We start from the raw sequence: 20,434 nt of genomic DNA, 5'->3' as shown, positions 1-20,434 counted from the left end.
AAGTTTTGATTCGAGCCAACAACATCCAGCCCTTTCCCGGTCAGCGTGGCAAGCAGAAAGTTAGCAAAAGTTTAGCAAAGCGAAATTGATGCTGGCAGAGTTTCTGCGAGCATTTTGCGCGATTTGTGCGAGAATTCTGACAACGAATTCGCTCAAATGCAACAACTGTTTCTGACAGAAGCGGTTACACCAACCGATGCTGCTCACTTTTATCCAGAATCGAGCCAGACATGTACGACCAAGATCTCTGCACGCTTCCTGCCACATCTTTGTCAGATATTTTGCTCGATTCGTGCTAAATTCTACCAGGTAGGAATTGCCAGGATCTTTGTACAGTTTATGTCCGAGTTATGCCAGGGTTTAGCTCGATTCCTGTCAAAATTTGCCAGAAAACGCGAGCGAAACCGAGTTTGCCCTAGCTCAACTAACCCGACAGGATACGCGCAGAAATCTGACAGGGCTGCCAAACCAAGACTTACAGAAATCTAGCAGAGCGGTCTCTGCCAGAACATTTTCTCACTGGGTTTGAGTTGTGCGTCGCCTTCGAACCTATTGAGATATCTGACGTTTAAAATACGCACACCGAGATCTCGCATTTTTATACTACCGCCCTCCCCTTCAGCCTACAAGCGGTTTGTTTTCCTCCCAATTCGTAGTGCAAATGATTTGTTTTCCTCCCAATTTAAACGTCAAAACGGCACAATACTAACGCAGCTGGATAAGTCTATTAGTGTTGTCAAAAACAAAACGAGAGATTCGACTCAGTCGAGGTCTTCCGTGCAGTAAGGTACTTTTGAGTTGTTTGGAGTATACTTAAAATTAGGTAAATTCAACTTAAATTTAAGTAAATTAAACTCAAGGTTGAGTTATGATTTTTGCCGTAGTTAAATGGAAACTACCTTCAACACGGTTTACCTAATTTTACCTTCCTGCACGATACCACGAGATTGAGTCGAAAGTACTCAATTTCCCGGTCAAACCATTCGGAATTTGATTCGGAATCCTGAATGGAGTCATTATGGATTCCAAATCAAATGCAACAACCGATTCTGAGTCGGATTCGGTTGTTGCATTTCATTTGGAATCCATAATGCTCCATTCAGAAATCCGAACCGGTTCCGGAATGAGTTTAACTGGGTTTAGGCAAAGAGAATAGGGAAAGAGACGAAGAGTGAAAATCAGTCAAAACGCCCTCTAAGAACGGTTGGTTTCAAAATCGTCCAATGAAGGGCGTTCGTTGGACCAATTTGGACAACGTCCAAATAACCGTTCAACGAACGTCCATCGTTGGACCCGTGTTGAACGATTTTGAAACAATTTTTTGGACGTCTCAGTGGGCGGCAACACGCCTGATGATGATTTCAACACTAGAATTTTGGCAACCGCTTCTATAGGCAGCACTTTAAATGACTCCTATTATATTTTGAAAACAAACCGTATGTCGATCGATGGATTTTTTTATCAAACGATGTGCATTTCGAAACAAAGAGATGAAATAATTCTAAAGCTTATTTTTACTCATACATATACTCTAGAATGCACCTTACAATCACGATTGAACTAAATTCTGATGAAAATTCAAATTTCTTTTTTGATAGAAGTAGAATACTTATCTCCTCCAACTCAGGCATGAGTAATGTTTATTTACATTGCACGATTGGTCTGCTCAATAAGGTATTTTTGGCTTCACACTATTCGTCTCTTTCCCTATTCTCTTTGGATTTCGGTAGTTTTTCGGTTACGTGCACGATTCCGGATGACACTCGCGTATGCATTTTGATAGTGAAATATTTCACGTGCTACAACAAACATTACACGCTACCATCGAAGTAGGCCCAAAATTAGGAAAATGTATCCCAATCAGTTAGCTCACTCCCAGTCACCAAATTTAAATTTTCTGACAGATTTTTGTCAGCCTTGGTTTAGCAGCCCTGTCAGATTTCTGCGCGCATCCTATCGGGTTAGCTGAACTAGGGCGAATTAGGTTTCGTTTTCGTTTTCTGGCAAATTCTGACAGGAACCGAGCAAAACCCTGACACAACTCGGAAATAACCCAGTAAAGCTCAGCCGGAAATGAACCGGAATTCTGGCTGGTTCCAGTTCGTATTCCGGCTCCAGTGACACAACCGATTCTAGTTAGAATCGGTTGTGTCACTGGAGCCGGAATACGAACTGGAACCAGCCAGAATTCCGGTTCATTTCCGGCTGAACTTTACTGGGAAACCGTGTAAAGAATTGTAAAGAATTAGCAATTTCTATCTGGTAGAATTTTAGCAGGAATCAAGCAAAACATCTGACAAAGTTGTGGCAGGAAGTATACAGAAATTCTTGCCGTACAACTCAAATTGCTGGATTCTGGCCAAAAATTTGGCAGCATCGGTTAGTTTAACCCGCTTCTGTCAGAAACGGTTGTTGCATTTGAGCAAATTCTTTGCCAGAACTCCCCCACTAATCGCGCAAAATGCTGGCAAAAACTCTGCCAGAATGAATTTGGTTTTCTCAACTTTTGCTAACTTTCTGCTTGCCACGGTGACTGGGTTTCGCGGTTATTCCCCAGTGTGAACAGTCACCCAGTAAAGTTCAGCCGGAAATGAACTGGAACTCTGGCTGGTTCCAGTTCGTCCACGGGCTCCAGTGACACAACCGATTCTAACTAGAATCGGTTGTGTCACTGGAGCCGGAATACGAACTGGAACCAGCCACAATTCCGGTTCATTTCCGGCTAAACTTTACTGGGCAGATTCATCATATCCTCAGCTACAATTCGAGCTCAGTTATACACCCGATTCCGACTTGGAATCGATTATTTCAATTGAATCACAACTTTCAAACACTACCAGAAAGATTCCGAAATTAATTGAGTCGGAATCGGTCGTTGCATTTGAGTTGGAATCCATACTGACTCCATTCAGAATTCCGAACCAGTTGCGGAATGGGATTAACTGGGTCACAGTAGTCAACATATGATGGGCCTAACCGCATCTAGGCCCATGCCGCCTACTCTTGCATTGGGTTGGCTTGAAAAACGTCATGAGTTCTGGAAGTAATCGTGTAGTTGTTTCGCCGGCAGTTGACACTGTGGAACTAGACAGTGGCGTAGCCAGAAATTTGGTTTGGAGGGGGTTTTGATGAAAATCGCAATTTTTTTGAAAAAATGCTAAAATTTAATATGAATTTGATAAATTATTGAAAACTCTAAAACAAAGGTAGTCTAACAGATGTCATTCCAGTCTAAAAACAAGAAGGATCAACATGGAACAGTTTTCAAACCTCTATAGATTATTTTCTTGTATAATATGTCAATGAAGTCAAAAATTGCGATCTTTTAAAGTGGGATAAATGATCTAAAAAATTTTCAACGTTCAAGATCACCTAATATAATAATCCTTGACTTTGAAGGTTTGACAACTTCGGGAAGTTATCAACATAAAACAGCGCCTGCTTTGATATAGAAATTTTAGTGATTAACTCTCATAGAGGTAATCATGGTGAATTAATTTTTCAAAAATATTAAGAGACATGGTGCCTTCAGCAAAGTTTTTGATAATGTCATTTCAAACAATTTTGTTGAAAATATGAAGGCTACATGAATTCAACATATAGGGATTTAAATGGACTGGGCCTGCTATATTTCTTCTTAGTGAATAAAAATTTAGGTGAAAACTATTTTTTTCTGCGCTACGGATAAAATTGTTTGAAACAATCATTGCGAGTTGAGAACACAAAACCTATAACTAAATTATGGATGGATGGAACTGAAACTTGCGTTTCGACTTCATCTCATCAGAATCCGACACTAACTTGGTGGGCGGACTAAGCTTGCGCCGAATTGATGCTAGCTCCTGAAAATGGAATCACTCTTTGTTTTTTTGAGTCCTTTTAATATCTGGGAATTATTTGTTTTATATCCAATTCCCTTATTTTTTTTGTAAGCTTCAAAGGCACCTTGAACGCAATGTGAATTTATTATTTAATTACCGCAGAAGAGATTTATCAAATACAGTAATTTCAGAATAGCTTGTTGTAAAGGTTTTCTACTACTATATTTCGATACTCTGAATATGTGGGATATTTATGTCTTTGACAAAGTTGTTTGAAATAGCACTTTCGAAAACTTTGCTGGAGACATTAAGTCTCGACCCAAACTTGGTTGAAGAGTAATTCTTGTCTATAATTACTTCTAGGAGGATTAACCGTCAAAATTTTTCTATCAGCAGATGAACAGTTTTACGTTTTGAAATTCTTCAATGTTACTTAACATCGAAATTTGGCAGTTTCGAATGAATGTGATCGTGGCCGTTAAAAATTTATCGAGCATTAATTTTACTTTTCTTCATTAGTCAACCTCACAACTTGCAGTACTAGTACGTAGCACACAAAATTTTAGTACGCCATTCATTGCATCCTGCTAAGAGGCTATTCATATAGTTGATAATACAACAAAAATCCAATGCTCATAAAACCGATCCAGACCTGCTAGAGACAAAATTACATCAGCTTTCAACTAGTTTCTGAAATGTTATTCTTGTTGTAACCCATATTGAATTCTTGTCTAAACTCTACACAATCTAAAAAAATACATTTTCAGCAAATGTTGAAATGTATGTAAGTTTTCGGTAAACAAGCTTATGTTTTATATGCAATCAACCTATTCAAATTTAGATTCCCATTCGAAAAATTGTCTCTAATCCATATTTTGAAGCATCTTTCCAAAAATGAGCTCATAATAATTCAGACAGTTATTTTATTTTACATTGAAGTAATTTGACAACTATGGGATTTTGGCTAAGAGATAAGTTACAAGATCCCCTTCCCATAATTTTCCAAAAGTTCTCATGACGCTCTAAACACAGTTATCAATGTAGTGATCAGAGAATATTTTTCCAAAAATATTTTGTGGAATATTAAATTAAATTCGTCAGCATCAATTTTTTTTCAATCCAATTAATTTTGGTTTGGGGGGGGGGGTTTTAACCCCCAAACCCCCCCCCCCCCCCCTGGCTACGCCACTGGAACTAGACATCCCCCAGGTCAGCCCAATATCACCTCATCTACGAGCACATACTGCTGCGGCTTCTTCTGTTGCAGATGTAACCAGCTCGAGTCCAACGAGTAACCGGTTTGGGGAAGAAGAGAAGAGAGTAGCTTCCTCACTTCATATTGAAGGGATCGACCAGAGGAAGAGTACTGTCCCTACCTCCCGGATAAACGGTTCTTGCAATTCTCCTTCTGGCTTTCCACCGGTTAAGACACATCGCAACATCACGAACAGGACTACCACCCCGTTGATATCACTGCACGCAATGCACCTTCAGGAAACCGCAGACCACATTCGTCATCAGCATCATCTTCGTCAGCGACTTTCGCTGGACGATATAATAGATGCTTCGCACTTCAGTGGAACATTCAGGGTCTGAGAACCAACGTCAGCGAGCTTGAACAGCTCATCACGGAATACGAACCAAGCCTGATAGCACTACAGGAACCAAAGTGGATAATCGAGTGATCCCAGCCGATTTCATGGGCAAGAACTATACTCTGTTGCTTCAGACTGGTAGTCGTCAACACTGGCAACACGGAGTTGGTCTTGCCATTGCAGTACAGTGGACTGATGCCGATAGCAGTATCCAAGCGATCGCAGTTCGGGTCAGGGATGCCAAGTGTTTTTCCAGAAAATCTGTAATATTTTTTGAAAAAGTCTGGAATTGTCTGGATGGGCTATTTTTAGGAAGCTCCATCTATAAGCTGTATTTGCACATTTTATTGCTGAAATATGCTTGGTTGTCAAACAAATATGTCTCGACATACTGAAAATTCTATAGTTGCGCTCCCTTTTATATTTCAAATGCTTAATTTTCAGCATAGAGAATCCGTGAAATAGATTAAATTTGAGTTTTTAGGGATTCAGCATTTTGGATTGCCGGAACTTCCAGCTGACGAAAATTCGGAAAATTTAGGTGACTTTCAGCGAAAAAACATTGATATGTGGTGCTCCCAAATATTTTCAAATAGTGGTTCAAGAATCAACGAAGCCTTCTTGTATTTGATTTAGTTATTTTTCATATTGTCTGGATAAATCTGGACAAAATCTCTGAAATATGGATCAGACAAAAATAAATCTGTATGTCTGGACGTCGCTTAAAAATCTGGAGGAATCCAGAGAAATCTGGAAGGTTGGCATCCTTGGTTCGGGTTCAACTACCACAACAAATGACAGCGTTATCGATTTACATTCCTCCCAGTATCAGATTAGGCAGAGCAATACAGAACGATATCGGCAACATCCAGCTACCCTCCGTTGTTTCAAATTTAGAAGGAAAAGGCTGAACGAAATCGTATTGACTTTTCGCATGAGTCTGACGAAATCTACAGCTCCAACTTCACTCTGAATGAGTTTCTGTGAGCACTCGATAGAGGACAAAGTAATTCCGGATTCAGTCGGAGCGAATGGTAAATCGACGGTCGAGCTAGAAGCAAACGGACGGCTTGACAACTGACAACATGTTTTCAGATCAGGCCAGGGTGCTGATACTTATTTTACGGAACTCGAGAGATCACTTCCCAATCGGGACCAACATTGTCCTATAGCATCGCTTGACTTGTCCAAGGCATACGACACCACCTGGAGATACGGCATTCTACGAACATTACGAATGTGCCAGATTCGTGGAAATATGATAGACATTCTCACTAGGTAAACGTCCGTGGACATTTACTGCGCACGCTATAGATGGAAAATGGTGTACCATAGGGTTCTGTGCTCTCAGTTACCCTATTCCTCGTAGCAATTCAGCAAATCTTGCGGGTGATTCCGATTGCCGTAACAGTCCTATTGTACAGCGACGACATTCTCCTTGTAGTGCGAGGCAAGAAAAAAAAAACAACTCTATCGAAAACTACACTGGCCATAATCGCAAGTGTTCTATGGGATACCCTATCTACATGGGACTGACCTGCGATTATAGGCAGTACAGTCAGCAGTGAAAGCCGTTGGTAGATGTGCGAAAAGTCACACAACATCAGCAACAAAATCCAGCATCTTCTACTGTAGCCCAAATGCCCATCGTGAACCCACACATCAGGATAGACAAGAAGCTATACCGACACAAAGACATCTTAAAACCCTTGATATCACTCTCGATCGATGGCTGAACTTCAAAGCGCATTGCAAGCTGACAACGAATGCATGTGAATCTAGGCAGCGTATTCTAAAAGCGATCGGAGGCTGGTAGCTTCATGGTCAACGAGCTTCCTTGCTACAATTCGGTTCTGCCATTGTTACCTGGCGACTATTGTATGGCCTGGGACTCGTTAATAGGGGCGGAGATGTCGTCATCAAAACTCTCGCGGCTACCTACAATAGGATGGTAAGATTTGCATCCGAAGCATTCTTTATAAGTCCTATCTTAGCCATTATGGCCGAAGCAGGCACTTTACCGTTTGAATTCCGCGTGCTCCAAACCATAACTCGACTGTCTATTCGCATGATGGAAAAAATGTGGATTTACCCCTAGTACATCGAGTTTCCCAAGGACTGACAGACTCGGTGGGAATGCCTCCACTAAATATCTGTAATCGAACGCGATTAGCTGACCGAAAGTGGAATGAGCTCTCAGGCACCACGTCGTGTGGGATATCAAAAAATGCGTGAATGCTGGAGATCCCTCGGAAGTAGTTCACCCAATCGTTCAGGAGCTCCTGAACATTCGTGTCAGCCGCTCAACATTCGTGTACACCGACGCATCGAAAGACCACAATGCAGTCAGTAGGCGCGGGAATGTTTGGAGATCATCTCCAATCTCTATCTACATGGGACTCTCGCCGGGGAATTCTCTGTCGGAGTAGGTCAGGTCCATCGTCGGGGAATAGACCGAGTTGTTCGCGAACAAGTCGAGGAGCTGAATGGATCATCAAGGAAGTAGTGCTAAATGGCCCAAGAAGAGAACTAAAGGGCTTAAAGCAGTTGCGGTGCTAAATGGCACCGGTCACGGAGCCAAAGGGCACAAGAAGTTGTAGTACTGAAACCAAATAAGAATCGGTATCGGGAGAACTTCTTTCGTCTGGGACCTCTCCGTCAGCGACAGTCAGATTCACTGCCTGGGAACGAGACCGCGTAGATCGCGACGATACACCACCAGCCGCGCCGGGGCTCCAGCAAACCGGATGCCCTACTCTACCGGAACCGCCGAACTGACCGCAGCACCCGGCTGGTTGGCTAGCTTTCGAACTTCTCTCGCCGGGGAACGCTTCGTCGGAGTAGGCTAGATCTATCGTCGGGGACTAGACCGAGTAGTTCGCGAACCAGTCGGAAGCTCAACGAGGAAGTGGTACTGAATTGCACAAGGGAACTGAAGGGCTCAATAAATTAGATAGTCTGAAGTTTGCCGCCCAGATTGTCCTCGTAGGGGAAGAGCATTAATTCTATACCAACAGCTAGCTTTCCTACCTTGACTATCCAAACCGGTTCCCTGAGTTGTTGGTTTTGAACATTTTTTCCTTCTCAGAATGTTTTTGAACATTTTTTCATATATATACAAAAAAAATTCATATCTCCCCCCGAAAAATTTTCTTACTACGCCACTGGAAACGGATTGAGGTTCTAACCCTAACTACCAATAGATACCACATTGACAGTTACGGTTATAACCTGATTCAGTTTCGTTAAAATCAAAAACCACATAGGCAGTAGTTATCCTCCAGGGAGAGATATGTGGAGACACCATCCTGAGCCAGCGAAACTGTCAAATTCTTGAGCCAGCAGCCGAACCAATCTACCTCTTTTTGGGAGCACTGCTGGATTGTAACAATAAAATTAAAGGTTGCCATTTTGCCTGCATTCATCTCCGCATATCTCTCCCTTTCAAAAATAGAATGGGAAATTCAACTAAGTCGAGCTCGTCTGTTACTGAAGTAATTTTGAGTAGTTTGAGATGTGATCGAAATCGAATAATTTGAGATAAAATTTGAGTACGAGAGAAGACACAAAAAGATATAAAAGAATTTTTTTTTCAACGCGGTTTACTGAAACACAATTTTCCAAATTTGATTTTAAAAATATACTTTGATATAATGCAAAAGGTATATCAAAAATTTACTCATAACGCTGTGTGCGTATCATCCATCTAATTGTTAGACATTTACAGATGCTATAAATGCAGGCAGACATTACACAAACATAGTCAATGCTTTGTTTTGAGATCCCGGGGCTAAATTCAACTTGTTTTTCTTTGCCACTGTTGTTATTTTGCGGTGTTCTGCCATGTTTCGGCCCATACATTTTGATAAATGCACAACCAGAAACCATTGTTTTAGTCTCCAACAACAACTAGGGAATGAAAACAATTGAGACTTGGCTTTGACAGTTACAATACAATTTAAAATTTATCACTATAAGCGAACCGTGAATCGATTCACTATTCACTCTACAAGCAGAAAAAATGTTCGATCCATCAGTTTATGTTTCCCCAAACACTGCCTTCGTTTGTGTCCCACATACCTAGCATTGATTTTTCAATCATCAATCCAATTTGGCCCGCTGGCTGACCATATTGTTATTACACACCCATCAAGCAAGTGTCTGCCTGGACAGAATCAATAGACCAGAAACATATATATGAATTTATTACTCAACTCTACCCACTTTTCCGTATGCACATCGCAACCCGAGTCGTCGTTCCTATAGGTACATACGCGTCCTACAGACCTATACACACCATTCATATCGCGCGCGCTGGTTCAGTGCCTATCAGGTGAATTGCCAAGGCGACCCACACTCTCAGTGTGCCTCGCCTAGCTGGAATGCAAATATCAGACAACGCAACACTGCCGTATGCATAGTTTAGAGGGTATGGTCAAAGCGGAACGGATTAGTTTCCTGGCTGAATATAGTATTTCCTTCTGCTTTCTTTGCCATTCTTTCGAAAAAAATGTGATTGAGCGTTTACTATTTGTGATTAGCTTCCGACTTACATAATTGTGTCACTTCCATGGTTCAATTCATTTACCGTTTGAAACACCCCCTGTCAGTGTTAAAAATTATTCTAAATAATTTTTTCCGTACTCACCAGCCATGTTTTGTTTTTGCTGAATCGTTTCGTCGCTAGTTTTCGCTGCCCGTCGTCCTCTGCCTCTGTCCAATGCAGACGAGTGGGCAGGGGAAAATGCTTCCTCCCTTGATTCGATTTGCAGGATAGACAGAACGTCGTCGCCCGCCTGATTGGATTCCTGGCGCTGCTTTCCTATGCGTCGTCGCTGCCGCTGCCAGAAGTAATCCTTTTTCACGTTTCGATTTTCATCTGGATGCAGTTTATCTTCACTTTCAAGACATTTTCACTACTTACAGCAACTGCCCCGTCGCGAGAGCACCTCGGAATTGTTCACAAAGTTTGCACCACCACCTGCCTTTGATCGTCAAATAAAAATGAAAGGAGAAATTTCGTTATCTCTGAACCATAACCATCAACACTTGGCTGCTCTCTGACGACGGTCGGTGTGGCCTGCTGTGTTAGGCAGCCTGGAAAAAAAATATATGTTTGTCTGTTTTGATATCACATTCGGCGATTTTGCTTCTTCTTTTCTATGGCACGCGACTGCGCGCGCTTGAATGGGATATTCGCGCGACCCCTCTGCCGTTGTGTTATACCTCACTGTACGCGGTGTTATCCGCGCGCGGGGTAGTGCGATTGTGTGTTGCGCGTATCTGTGCAGATGGAAGTGTGACAGAGAGGGAAAATAGTCGAAAGGGGACCCGATTTTTTCGGTAGGCGTTTGTTGTTAGCTGGCGCTGGGTTGTTCCGTTGGGAGGGGTGAAAATTTCATTCATTGATGCCGAATTAGATATTACAGGGAATTACAGGGAGTGTTTGCTCTAGTGGCATCTCGCGGATTATCCTGGCTGGGTGAACGCCATCTGTTATATGACAGAGGAAACACATACGTTTTAGAACCCAGTAAAGTTCAGGCGGAATTCTGGCTCGTTCTAGTCAGTATTCCGGCTCCAGTGACACAACCGGTTCTAATTAGAATCGGGTCTGTCATTATAGCAGGAATACTGACGAGAGCCAGCCAGAATCCCGGAAGGAAACGCTAAAACCGTAGATACAGGACAAGACTAGGATTGTTGCTAGTGGTACAGTTTGATCTATCTCTTTCAGTCTCGTTGAGGGCCCATTAGTTTGACAATTATATGCAATATGTTCCGAACAGCGACGACTATGACAATTCTAGTCTTTGAGTCTCCAAAAATGGTTTTGGTATACACCAGGGGAATCGAATGAAACGAAGATGGACGTGTTTGTACCCACAGCAAAGCGTTTTAGTTTCATAATTTCGAACAATTGAGATTCAAATTTCCCCATGATCTTTTACTGCCCTAACTAGGGCTACGTGTCATTCTGAAATCTTAAATCTACTGATCCAAATTAAAAAATTGTGCTTACTGAGAATAAAGACAACGACTACTTTCAAACGTTGGCAATTACGTCTGGTACCTCGCAAGGAAACCATATTGGCCCACTCATCTTCTAACTTTACTTCAACGATATGAATTACAAACTGAGTTGACCCCGCTTGACTTTACTCTCGGCTCCAGGTAGTGGTTGAGCAAGGGGGTACACCAGCGTCATTTCTCCCTGCAACAAGAACTGAGATTTCTTCATTACATATGCACCATCTGTAACAGCACTGGTGCGTAGGTGCACTTGGTCATCAACGAGTACCACGCACAAACCTTTCAAGATGAAATGAGACGACTGTGCCGCTATTAACACAAAAATATTATTGGTAAAATTGAAAAGTGCTCCTTTAATATTTTTTTTTGTTTGTTTTGTATGGATTTCACGTAACTGACTCTAGGTGTTAATTGAACTGAGCCGTTAGTATATAGTATATATTATACAATATATATTATAGTATAAAAAATATATAAAAAATTAAGGAAAATTAAATGTGTGTAGGCAGTTTACCTTTGTTCATTGTGTTGTGATCCATTTGATCGACGGGGAATCATTGTTAGCATCGGTACACATAATTTGGGATCCATTTGGTCAATAGAGCGTCCCTGTGTTCTACGCTGGTGGTGCTGGCTATTAGTTTAGAGGTACTAGGCGCAGACCATATCGCTCAATGGGCACTTTATTGCTCGGTAGACATATTGAATCAGATAGTTATATCTATTGACAATTATCAGTACTCAAATGAGTCCGCTTTAATATTGTGTAGAAAAGAGTATTCTGCAGTAGGGTATTTTAAACCTAAAATCAAAACAATTTCAACTGTCCCTTTTTAGCCCATTTTGCATTGATTCTTTTTTCTATTTTATCCAATATTTTAAAGTTCTGGCGCGCTGAAAAAAATTTACTTTTACAGTAAACGGCAAGTTACGGTGTGTAGCCTAGAAAAAAGTTTCAATAGCTTACCGATCGCCAGCACCTAGTTTAACCCGCCTAGCCGCCCTTTCATTTACTGGGTTTCAGCACATGAGAATTATAACTCGCCCGGTTTCTGAGCCCTCCTCCTTTTTCGAAGATCAAAAGTATCTGCACTAGTATTTCTGTGATGTACCGAATGTTATCAGTACTGCCACGTGGTGTTTTGGTTTTGATGCATACACAGCGTGATCTGACCAAGGATAATGGCTTGCATTGCAGTTCGTTAAGCCAGTTAAGATGCGTTTGGTCGCGTCTATGTGCTTCCACAATACAAGAACATCGTCGAAAACAAGTTATCGTGACACGTAATGTTCAGCTGGTTCCGCTTCAGTATCTTGTGTCCAGAGGCGGCGAAATACTTTACACCCGAGTGGTAGAAAGCATAGGGTCCATTAGTAAGGATTTTTTTACCGTTTCGCAATACACACGCTTACATCACATTTACATTAAATCACGTTCGTTTATGGAATGGAATTGTGGTACATTGATGTTTTCAAATGTTTGTAATGCGAGATACATGCGTTGCACATCTAAATTTTTTGAAATGGTTCAAAATTTCGAGTGGGTAATTATCCACTCGATTATTTTCGAGTGGGTAGTACTACCCATACCACCCACGCTATCCGCCGGCCCTGCTTGTGTCAGATCGGGTCGTCATAACTCGATTTTGTCATCGTAGATGCATCTGGGGATTTCGATTCAAACATCGTCACATTAATTGACGCGACCAGGATGCACATGGTAAATCCTCTTGTATGAAAGGGTCCTGCGGGTTCGAACTCCCTGAAAATTTTCATCTTGTTGCGAAATTTTAAAGAAGTTGCAATTTTTATTCAATTTCAAACTGAAAATCATTTCAAACCCAATTTTTCACGGATTTTCATTAAATGAGATTAGTACACATTGTACAATGCTTATTTCAAAATCGAAATTTCAGACCCCCTCCTAAAATTTTTCTGGATCCAGCCCTGCCTTCTTGACTATACCTGCAAACGAGTTTCATTTGCCAGCAATAAATGCCGCACTTTATGAACAGATGACTAGACACGACAATAGTTAGAGTTAATTACCACAATAGATCTAAATAGTGGTCGCAGTGGTTCGTCTCCAACAAAAAAAATTAGAGCTAATCACAATTAAGTTGCTATATCAAACAAAACTATAACAAACGGTACAAGTCTTTTTTTAAAGATGACTATATTTATTATATTTAGTTATATTTATTAGGACTTATGAAAAACTACCAGTTTTAGATGATTTTGTTGGTACTATACTAACTTATTTCTGATACGTTATGAAATTAACGGCGTATCAAAGTATATTGCAATAATTGGCACGTTCCCCATATTATTTGCAATGTTCTTCAAAATAAATAAATCAGGCCATCTCCAGGAAGCGATTTTCCAGATATTATGCTTTAACAATAGATCATTGATAAATAAACCAAAGATTAGATGCCTTAAATGAATTCCTTGAGTAAAATTAAAGAGCAAGACTAAGTACCAGCCTTAATGAAAATAATTGTTTGTGAATTATATATTGAATACAATGGATACTATAAAATACCCAAGTAACCACTAAGCCGTTAAAATGGCATCAATTTGGTTCTATAGTCGCTTATAGATCAAGGGTAGCAGAGCTTATAGGTTTAATATCGTACTTTAGTGCTTCTTAAAGGCCACTTTTGGCGAAATATTCGGCTGATATACTGCCTACTCCTACTTTTTCCACCGCGCCTATGGAGATATGTCAAAACAATATGTGGTGGGTAGAACCTACTGGTTGAAAGTAAAAACAAAAAAACAGGGAATAAAAAGTTTTTTTCTCGTTCTTTTTTCATGGTCTTTCTGTCGCATGCGCCATTTGTTTTTTTTTGCAGTACGGCTTACGTTCCAGGCTCGAACTTCTGCTTTTAGAAGATTTGGAAGTTACTTTGCTCCAGCGCGTTTGCCGTTTGATCCATTTGGGAGTTGGTTAATCTAGCTGATATTTGCCGTTCTTAAATTGAGAGATTTGTTGTGATTATACTTATAATTGGGCGCAAGGTTGTGATCATATTTTTTAAAACTATCATTAGATGTATACTAAATTGAAACAAATCATCGCAATGTACCATATCATTTTATGGCTCGAAGGTTTTGTGCCCTTTAATTTGTTTACGACGACATGCCCAAACCTCGGAAGCTGATAAGGTTTTCTTATGCTTAAAATGTGTCTCATATCATATTTGTTTTGATTTAGAATTTATTGTTTAGAGTAATGGAAATGTCAACTATAACAGGCATTAAAATGGCATCGGTGACTACCGTATCCGGCTTATAGCTACAGGGTTTATAAGCTCTACAATAGAGCCTCATATACCCATATACAACCTGTTTTAATGCTTAAAATTCGTAGTGCTTATAAGCATTAGCAAAGCTTGTATAAAGCTTATAGACATTTGCAAAGCTTGTATAGACCCTATAAGCATCGAAAAGCTGTTATAAGGTGAATATAATGCTTGCTTTAGTGCTTAATGGTTACTTGGGTAAACTTCATCAACATCACAAACCTGCACAGAATTCCAGAAGCATTTTAGCACCAGAATTCCGACATTTTAGAAGCTACAATTTCGGCTGACACCCGCTCGAACATGCGAATTCTCATCAGGTTTCCGCTCAGCCACCATATCCTGGAATAATTTAGCAGAAGTTGAGAAAGACGAAATTTGTTCTGGCAGAATCCTACCGGCATTCTATGAGCGTCTTACCAGAATTCTGGCAGATAATGAGCTGAAATTCAACAACCGTTTCTGGCAAAAGTGGTAAAACTAACCGGTACCGATCGCTTCTGCCCAGAATTATACCAGGAATATACGGCAAGGATTTTTGCTCAATTTCTGCAAGACTTTCGTCAGGTTTTTTGCTCGATTCTTGCTACAATTCTACCGGAAAGGTAGGTGCCCGGGTCATTGTACGGTTCCTTCTCGAATTATGCCACAGTTTTCACAGTTTCTATCAATGTTTGGCCAGGAAGTACGAGCGTAAACCATTCCGCTCTAGTTTATGCCCGGAATGGCATATGGCAGAACTACTCGGGTTATGGCTGATAGAACTCTGGTTGAATGTCGGGTGAAATGCTCAACCGTTTCTGGCAGAAAACTTCCCCTTTCGGTTACTAAGGGGAGCGTGTGGTGTAAAGTTCTCAAACCGACAGTAATTTTGTTTTACGATTTTGAAGGCAAGGATGGCAATGGATATTTTATGTAATGTTACGATCTATTTATACATTCATTGCACACAAAAAAAATATTTTCAGTTACGCAGAACCACACATACAAGCGTTCCATGAGTAGACGTCCAACCATTTCCACGTCGAGTAGCGCCGCGGCGAACACGGTAACTAATATTGACACAGGAAATTCAATAGGATTTGTAAGGCTTAGACTTGTAGTTCTTCGATGAACCAAAAAAAAATAGAAAAAAGTTCGAGTTTCGGAAAATGGCGTCAGAAAACCGAAAAATTTCATATTTTACTGTAAAATTCGTTCACTTTTCTTCAAAATAATGGGGAGAAAAAATTTCTGTGGTTCACCGACAGGCTACACATATCGTGCATTCTCATAAAAAAAACAAGTCAATTTGTTGATTAGTTTTTGAGTTATCGTGTTCGCCAATTTGAAAAACGCGGTTTCCAGAAAAACGCTATGGAAGGGTGTCCCACATCAAATTGCATTACGAAAAAACGCTGTAAAAAATAACCCATTGGGTATTTTCTCTAGAAAATTTGGGTAAAAGTAGTTTAGAGTGTATTGTTTACACTGTATTTTTATCGCTGTCAGTTTTTTGAAAATGATGCGGATAGATTGAAATCTGCTTGTGTTATAGCAAATACGCGCCAGGAATGCATGGCTGTTTAAAACAATTAAGCGTATAAAAAAGATGGGTGGGTAATGTCTGGGACATAACCGAAGTGAAGTAGAATACACTTAGATTGTTAATTCGAATGCTGCAATTTTTACTATTTTCTGCATGGTTGCATTAAAATCAGTTATTTCGGTATTTCTAGTAGAAATCCAAATATAATGGTACCCGTACATTATTGTTGGGAATATATCGCATATTTGCATTACATTCACGTAAATCACTTGCGATGCGTGGCAAATTTCAAATGATAGGCTTGCTCCAAAGTTTCAAACCGCTAGGTTAGTTTCGAGTGGGTAGTACTGGTTATACTACCCACATTACCCATCGCAGTAACTGAATGTGGAATTCTCGCACTAACTCTGCAATTGTCATATATGATAATAACCGACAGCGAATGTAGTACCAGGACATTACTTTTAATAAAGCATCTAACTTTGAGCCGTGAAATTCACAAACAAAATAAATAAAAGAACATTGAGTCATTAAGTCGAACATAAAATAAACCCGTCTTAATGTGGATGTACAAAACCCGTCATACATGCACCTGTTATACAATTAATCTGGTTCTACGGATCATTAGAAAACTGTGTTTATAGCAGCATATACGACGATACGTTAAGTAATTCATAACATTTCGTCAACAGAAACTTATAACATCAGCATCCAAAAAGCCAACATCATCTCCTTCGTGCAACGTAACCACCTAGGAATGTAGTAAAATCGATTTAATTTTTCGAAATGCCCATCACTAACCAGTGCTAATCAATTTTTTTTCAATCGGTACAACGGCAGATATTCACGTTACAAAATTCGGGTAAAATTTCGGCCAAAATTTTTGAAACGGGGCCCCTATATTGAAACGTTACAAGTATTCTACTTCAAAAAGCAGACGATGTTTTTTGTCCACTACACCAGATGCCCCCCTTAACGGTTATTATTGGAATTTCTACCACCGGTTCGGAATCTTGAATAAATTTAGTATGGATTCCAGCGCAAAAACAACAACCAATTCCGATGCAATCGGTTATTGCATTCTGGAAACTCAAGAAATCAAAGTTTACGTCATTTAATATACGGTTTTTTTTCTTTCGAAAATAATAATTAATCTCTAAGTTGAAAACGTATTTTTGAGCGTTTTTTTTTTTTAAAGACCTATCTACAATGAGTGACTCTCATTATTTGCTTACTCTTCTGTTAATAATTCGGTCGCTTTAACATTTATCCCTCAACCCTTTGCATAATATGCTAGTGGAAACCACCGTCCTTCGATCTGTACTGTAAAATAAGTGAAAAGTGTTATAGCGAGGCTATAAAAATAGTAGATATGTCGTTTTGAATAAGAGCTCTAGATTTTTCAAAAATTCTGCTCTCAGAAGTAAAAAGGGATTGGGATATTACTTCGATAATCAAGTCAAACCTATTTGGAATTTCAGTCGAATTCTGACTGGTTTCCTTTGATGCTTATCCATTTTCAGGAATCAGAATATATTGGCTCGATCGCCACAGTCCACGTTTTTACGTTTTTGGAGTTTTGTGCTTTACTATGTCATCTCATCGCTTTCCGAATGGAAAGGAAAGAAGGGACGCAAGAAAAAGGTAGAGAAATGGAAAATAACAACACAATATAATAACAACACAAACGGCCTGGATTCCTCACTCTTGAATGAAAAATGAACCCTACTGATAAAGCCTATAGCTCTATACCACGCTGGGTTTGCAGCTATAACACATACTTGAGTTTTAGCTCCTGTATATAGGTCTATATATGTGAAGAACCAAAAATCCAGTTACACAGTTGAATTACTGCAGGGCAGTTTCATAACTAATGATATAAGGTTCCGTAATCGGATTTACAAAGATCACACGAATAATACTCAGCACGCTGAGTGGTAGCCTTGTGAAAATAGTATTTGCAATGTCCAGTCAGTACCTGGACTAGAATACTTCAATTCTCGACAAACATATGATTACGGCTTAAAAGCCAACTGTCAAAATTCTCTTTGAAAGGAAATTTCGGACAAACCGTTACTGGCTAAAAATTGTTCATAACAGTTAATGAAAGTGAAAACTTTTCTCTTTCGTTTACTACCAAGATCTGTGATTGGCGAATGACGGTTTGTCCGAAATTTCCTTTCAAAGAGAATTTTGACAGTTGGCTTTTAAGCCGTAATCATGTTTATCGAGAATTGTGCTTGGATGAATCTACACCAATGATTGACAACTTTAGATACAGCCCAAGAGCGAATCTTGCTCTTTTTCCATATATACCGGAGAGTTATATGAAGCAAAACTTTCAAGCGCCCATTTGATCGATTCGGTTGTCATTACACCACAGACTAACGGACATAACACTATGAGGAATTTTTTGTAAAAAATACTAAAAACACTCATTTGCTAGAGTGTTACCACTCAGTACCCAAGCCAATTTTTCACTAGTAGTCTATCCACGCATGCTTGTTCATATCTCAGTAGCACCATTATCGCAAATGCAATCACAGTCCCAACTACAAATATATTTAAAATGACCGTTAAAGCAGACGAAGCATTGTTTTCGAGTGCTATGTCTGTTAGTCTATGATAACACTCACGAGAAAACGCTCAAAAATTACAACTACTTACAAAGAACTCGGGGGCATCGTCATCGGCGACAGTTTGTACAGTCTGGAAAGTGTGTGTCAAAAAGATTATTGAGTACTTCATCTTCGTTAGACGAGTTCCGAACTGACTTGGTAGTCTTTCAATTTCGAAAGTAACTTATTTAATCAACTAGCTTCGTTGAGATTCGGGACATTTGTGCAAAGGCTAAGCTTTGTGAGCCAACTTGAATGCCTCCGACCCGTCTCTGCTTCTACGATTCCAAGCTCTTCTGCATAAATTTTTGAGTCTACCAATTTCGAAAAGTCAGCAAGAAGTTCTGCTACTATGAGTGAGTTTGTTCTTTCCATGACCACACCCTAGTCGCTTGGAACTTCGATAGTTGGAAATATCTATAATCGACAAGTCCTCTTCGAAGAGGTCCTAGTTCGTATATTTGGGATTACGATATGTAACGATATCTAGGGAGACGTTTAAATGATTAAAGGTGAAGTATTTCATGATCAAATAACGAGCCAACTCATGCGCTATGCTGTCAGAGCCCAGAGTTACATCTAACACCCTTTCCCTACCAAACCACGCAAATGTTGGGTGATTTCCTCAATCGAGGATATGCACATTTGTAGTGCCAAAGTATTCCATCATTTCTTTCACACTGATATCTTAGCTACCTCAAATTTTATGGTGAGCATATGCATCACTGCCACAGTATGATATTACCCTTTTGAAATCCTCAAAAGATTATGAATCATAATGCGGAAAATATTCTTATTTGTAGTTCAAGTTGAAGATAAATTTGTGCTATTTTAATCAAAGCTGATCAGAGCATTGCACATTTCATCACCAGCACTTATTGTACAGCAACTAAATACAACGAAATGGGTCTTAGGGGCATGACCGCCATTTGAATCCCACTATTGGTGAAGAAACAAACGTCCACTGTGACAGAGATTCGCTTGACATAGCCAGGGTAAGCCCCATGATACTCTGTGTACGACTGGCATATTGTGATCCCGCCAATTATTGAGTCTTCGTCACGAAGATACAACTTGACTTAGGAATTCCTGGTTTTGGATGCCTCTTATGACATAGGAGCAGGAACCCAGTGGACTGATTCTTGGCTGAGTTACCTCAACCCGTCGGGTGCCACGTGGCCTTTAGGCTGGTTTTGTCCGGAGAAATATAGTAGACTGTTATCAACCTCCTAGGGGACCACAGCCAGTCCGGCTGGTTTAACTGCGAGTATTCCGCAACAGAATCCAATACCCACAGATGAACTCAGGTGCACTTCGGTTTAAATAAGATTAGAAGTTGAATTTATATTAATTATTGCTAGACAGCTAAAAACGGTTTCTGGTTTATCTCTGTGGAATCTTGCTTTCAGGTAGAACTGTATCGTATATAACCTAGAAAAGGAATAGAAGTTTTGCACAAAACCGTACCGGAATCATTGGGAAAATTATCCTACGGCGGTGAGCGAAAATCGAAAAAATAACACCAACCTAC

The 20,434-nt window shown here is 40.1% G+C and overlaps 1 protein-coding gene across 6 annotated transcripts in view; it reads right to left on the bottom strand.

Moving 5' to 3' along the window:
- LOC131684324 (septin-4) overlaps window positions 1–20,434 on the bottom strand; it is a 41,265-nt gene that overhangs the window by 7,322 nt on the left and 13,509 nt on the right. For 4 of the 6 annotated variants that reach the window (XM_058967139.1, XM_058967122.1, XM_058967130.1 and 1 more), the window contains exon 2: window positions 10,065–10,401. In XM_058967139.1, coding sequence (XP_058823122.1) covers window positions 10,065–10,071 — 7 coding nt within the window. In that variant the 5' untranslated portion in view covers window positions 10,072–10,401. Of the gene's footprint in view, window positions 1–10,064; window positions 10,514–20,434 lie in introns of all 6 variants that reach the window. The other 2 variants (XM_058967112.1, XM_058967104.1) reach the window with 1 other exon arrangement.

Source organism: Topomyia yanbarensis, chromosome 1, assembly GCF_030247195.1.
Source record: "Topomyia yanbarensis strain Yona2022 chromosome 1, ASM3024719v1, whole genome shotgun sequence".
NCBI classification, from domain to species: Eukaryota; Metazoa; Arthropoda; class Insecta; order Diptera; family Culicidae; genus Topomyia; species Topomyia yanbarensis.
This window is presented reverse-complemented; position numbering and strand designations above follow the sequence as displayed.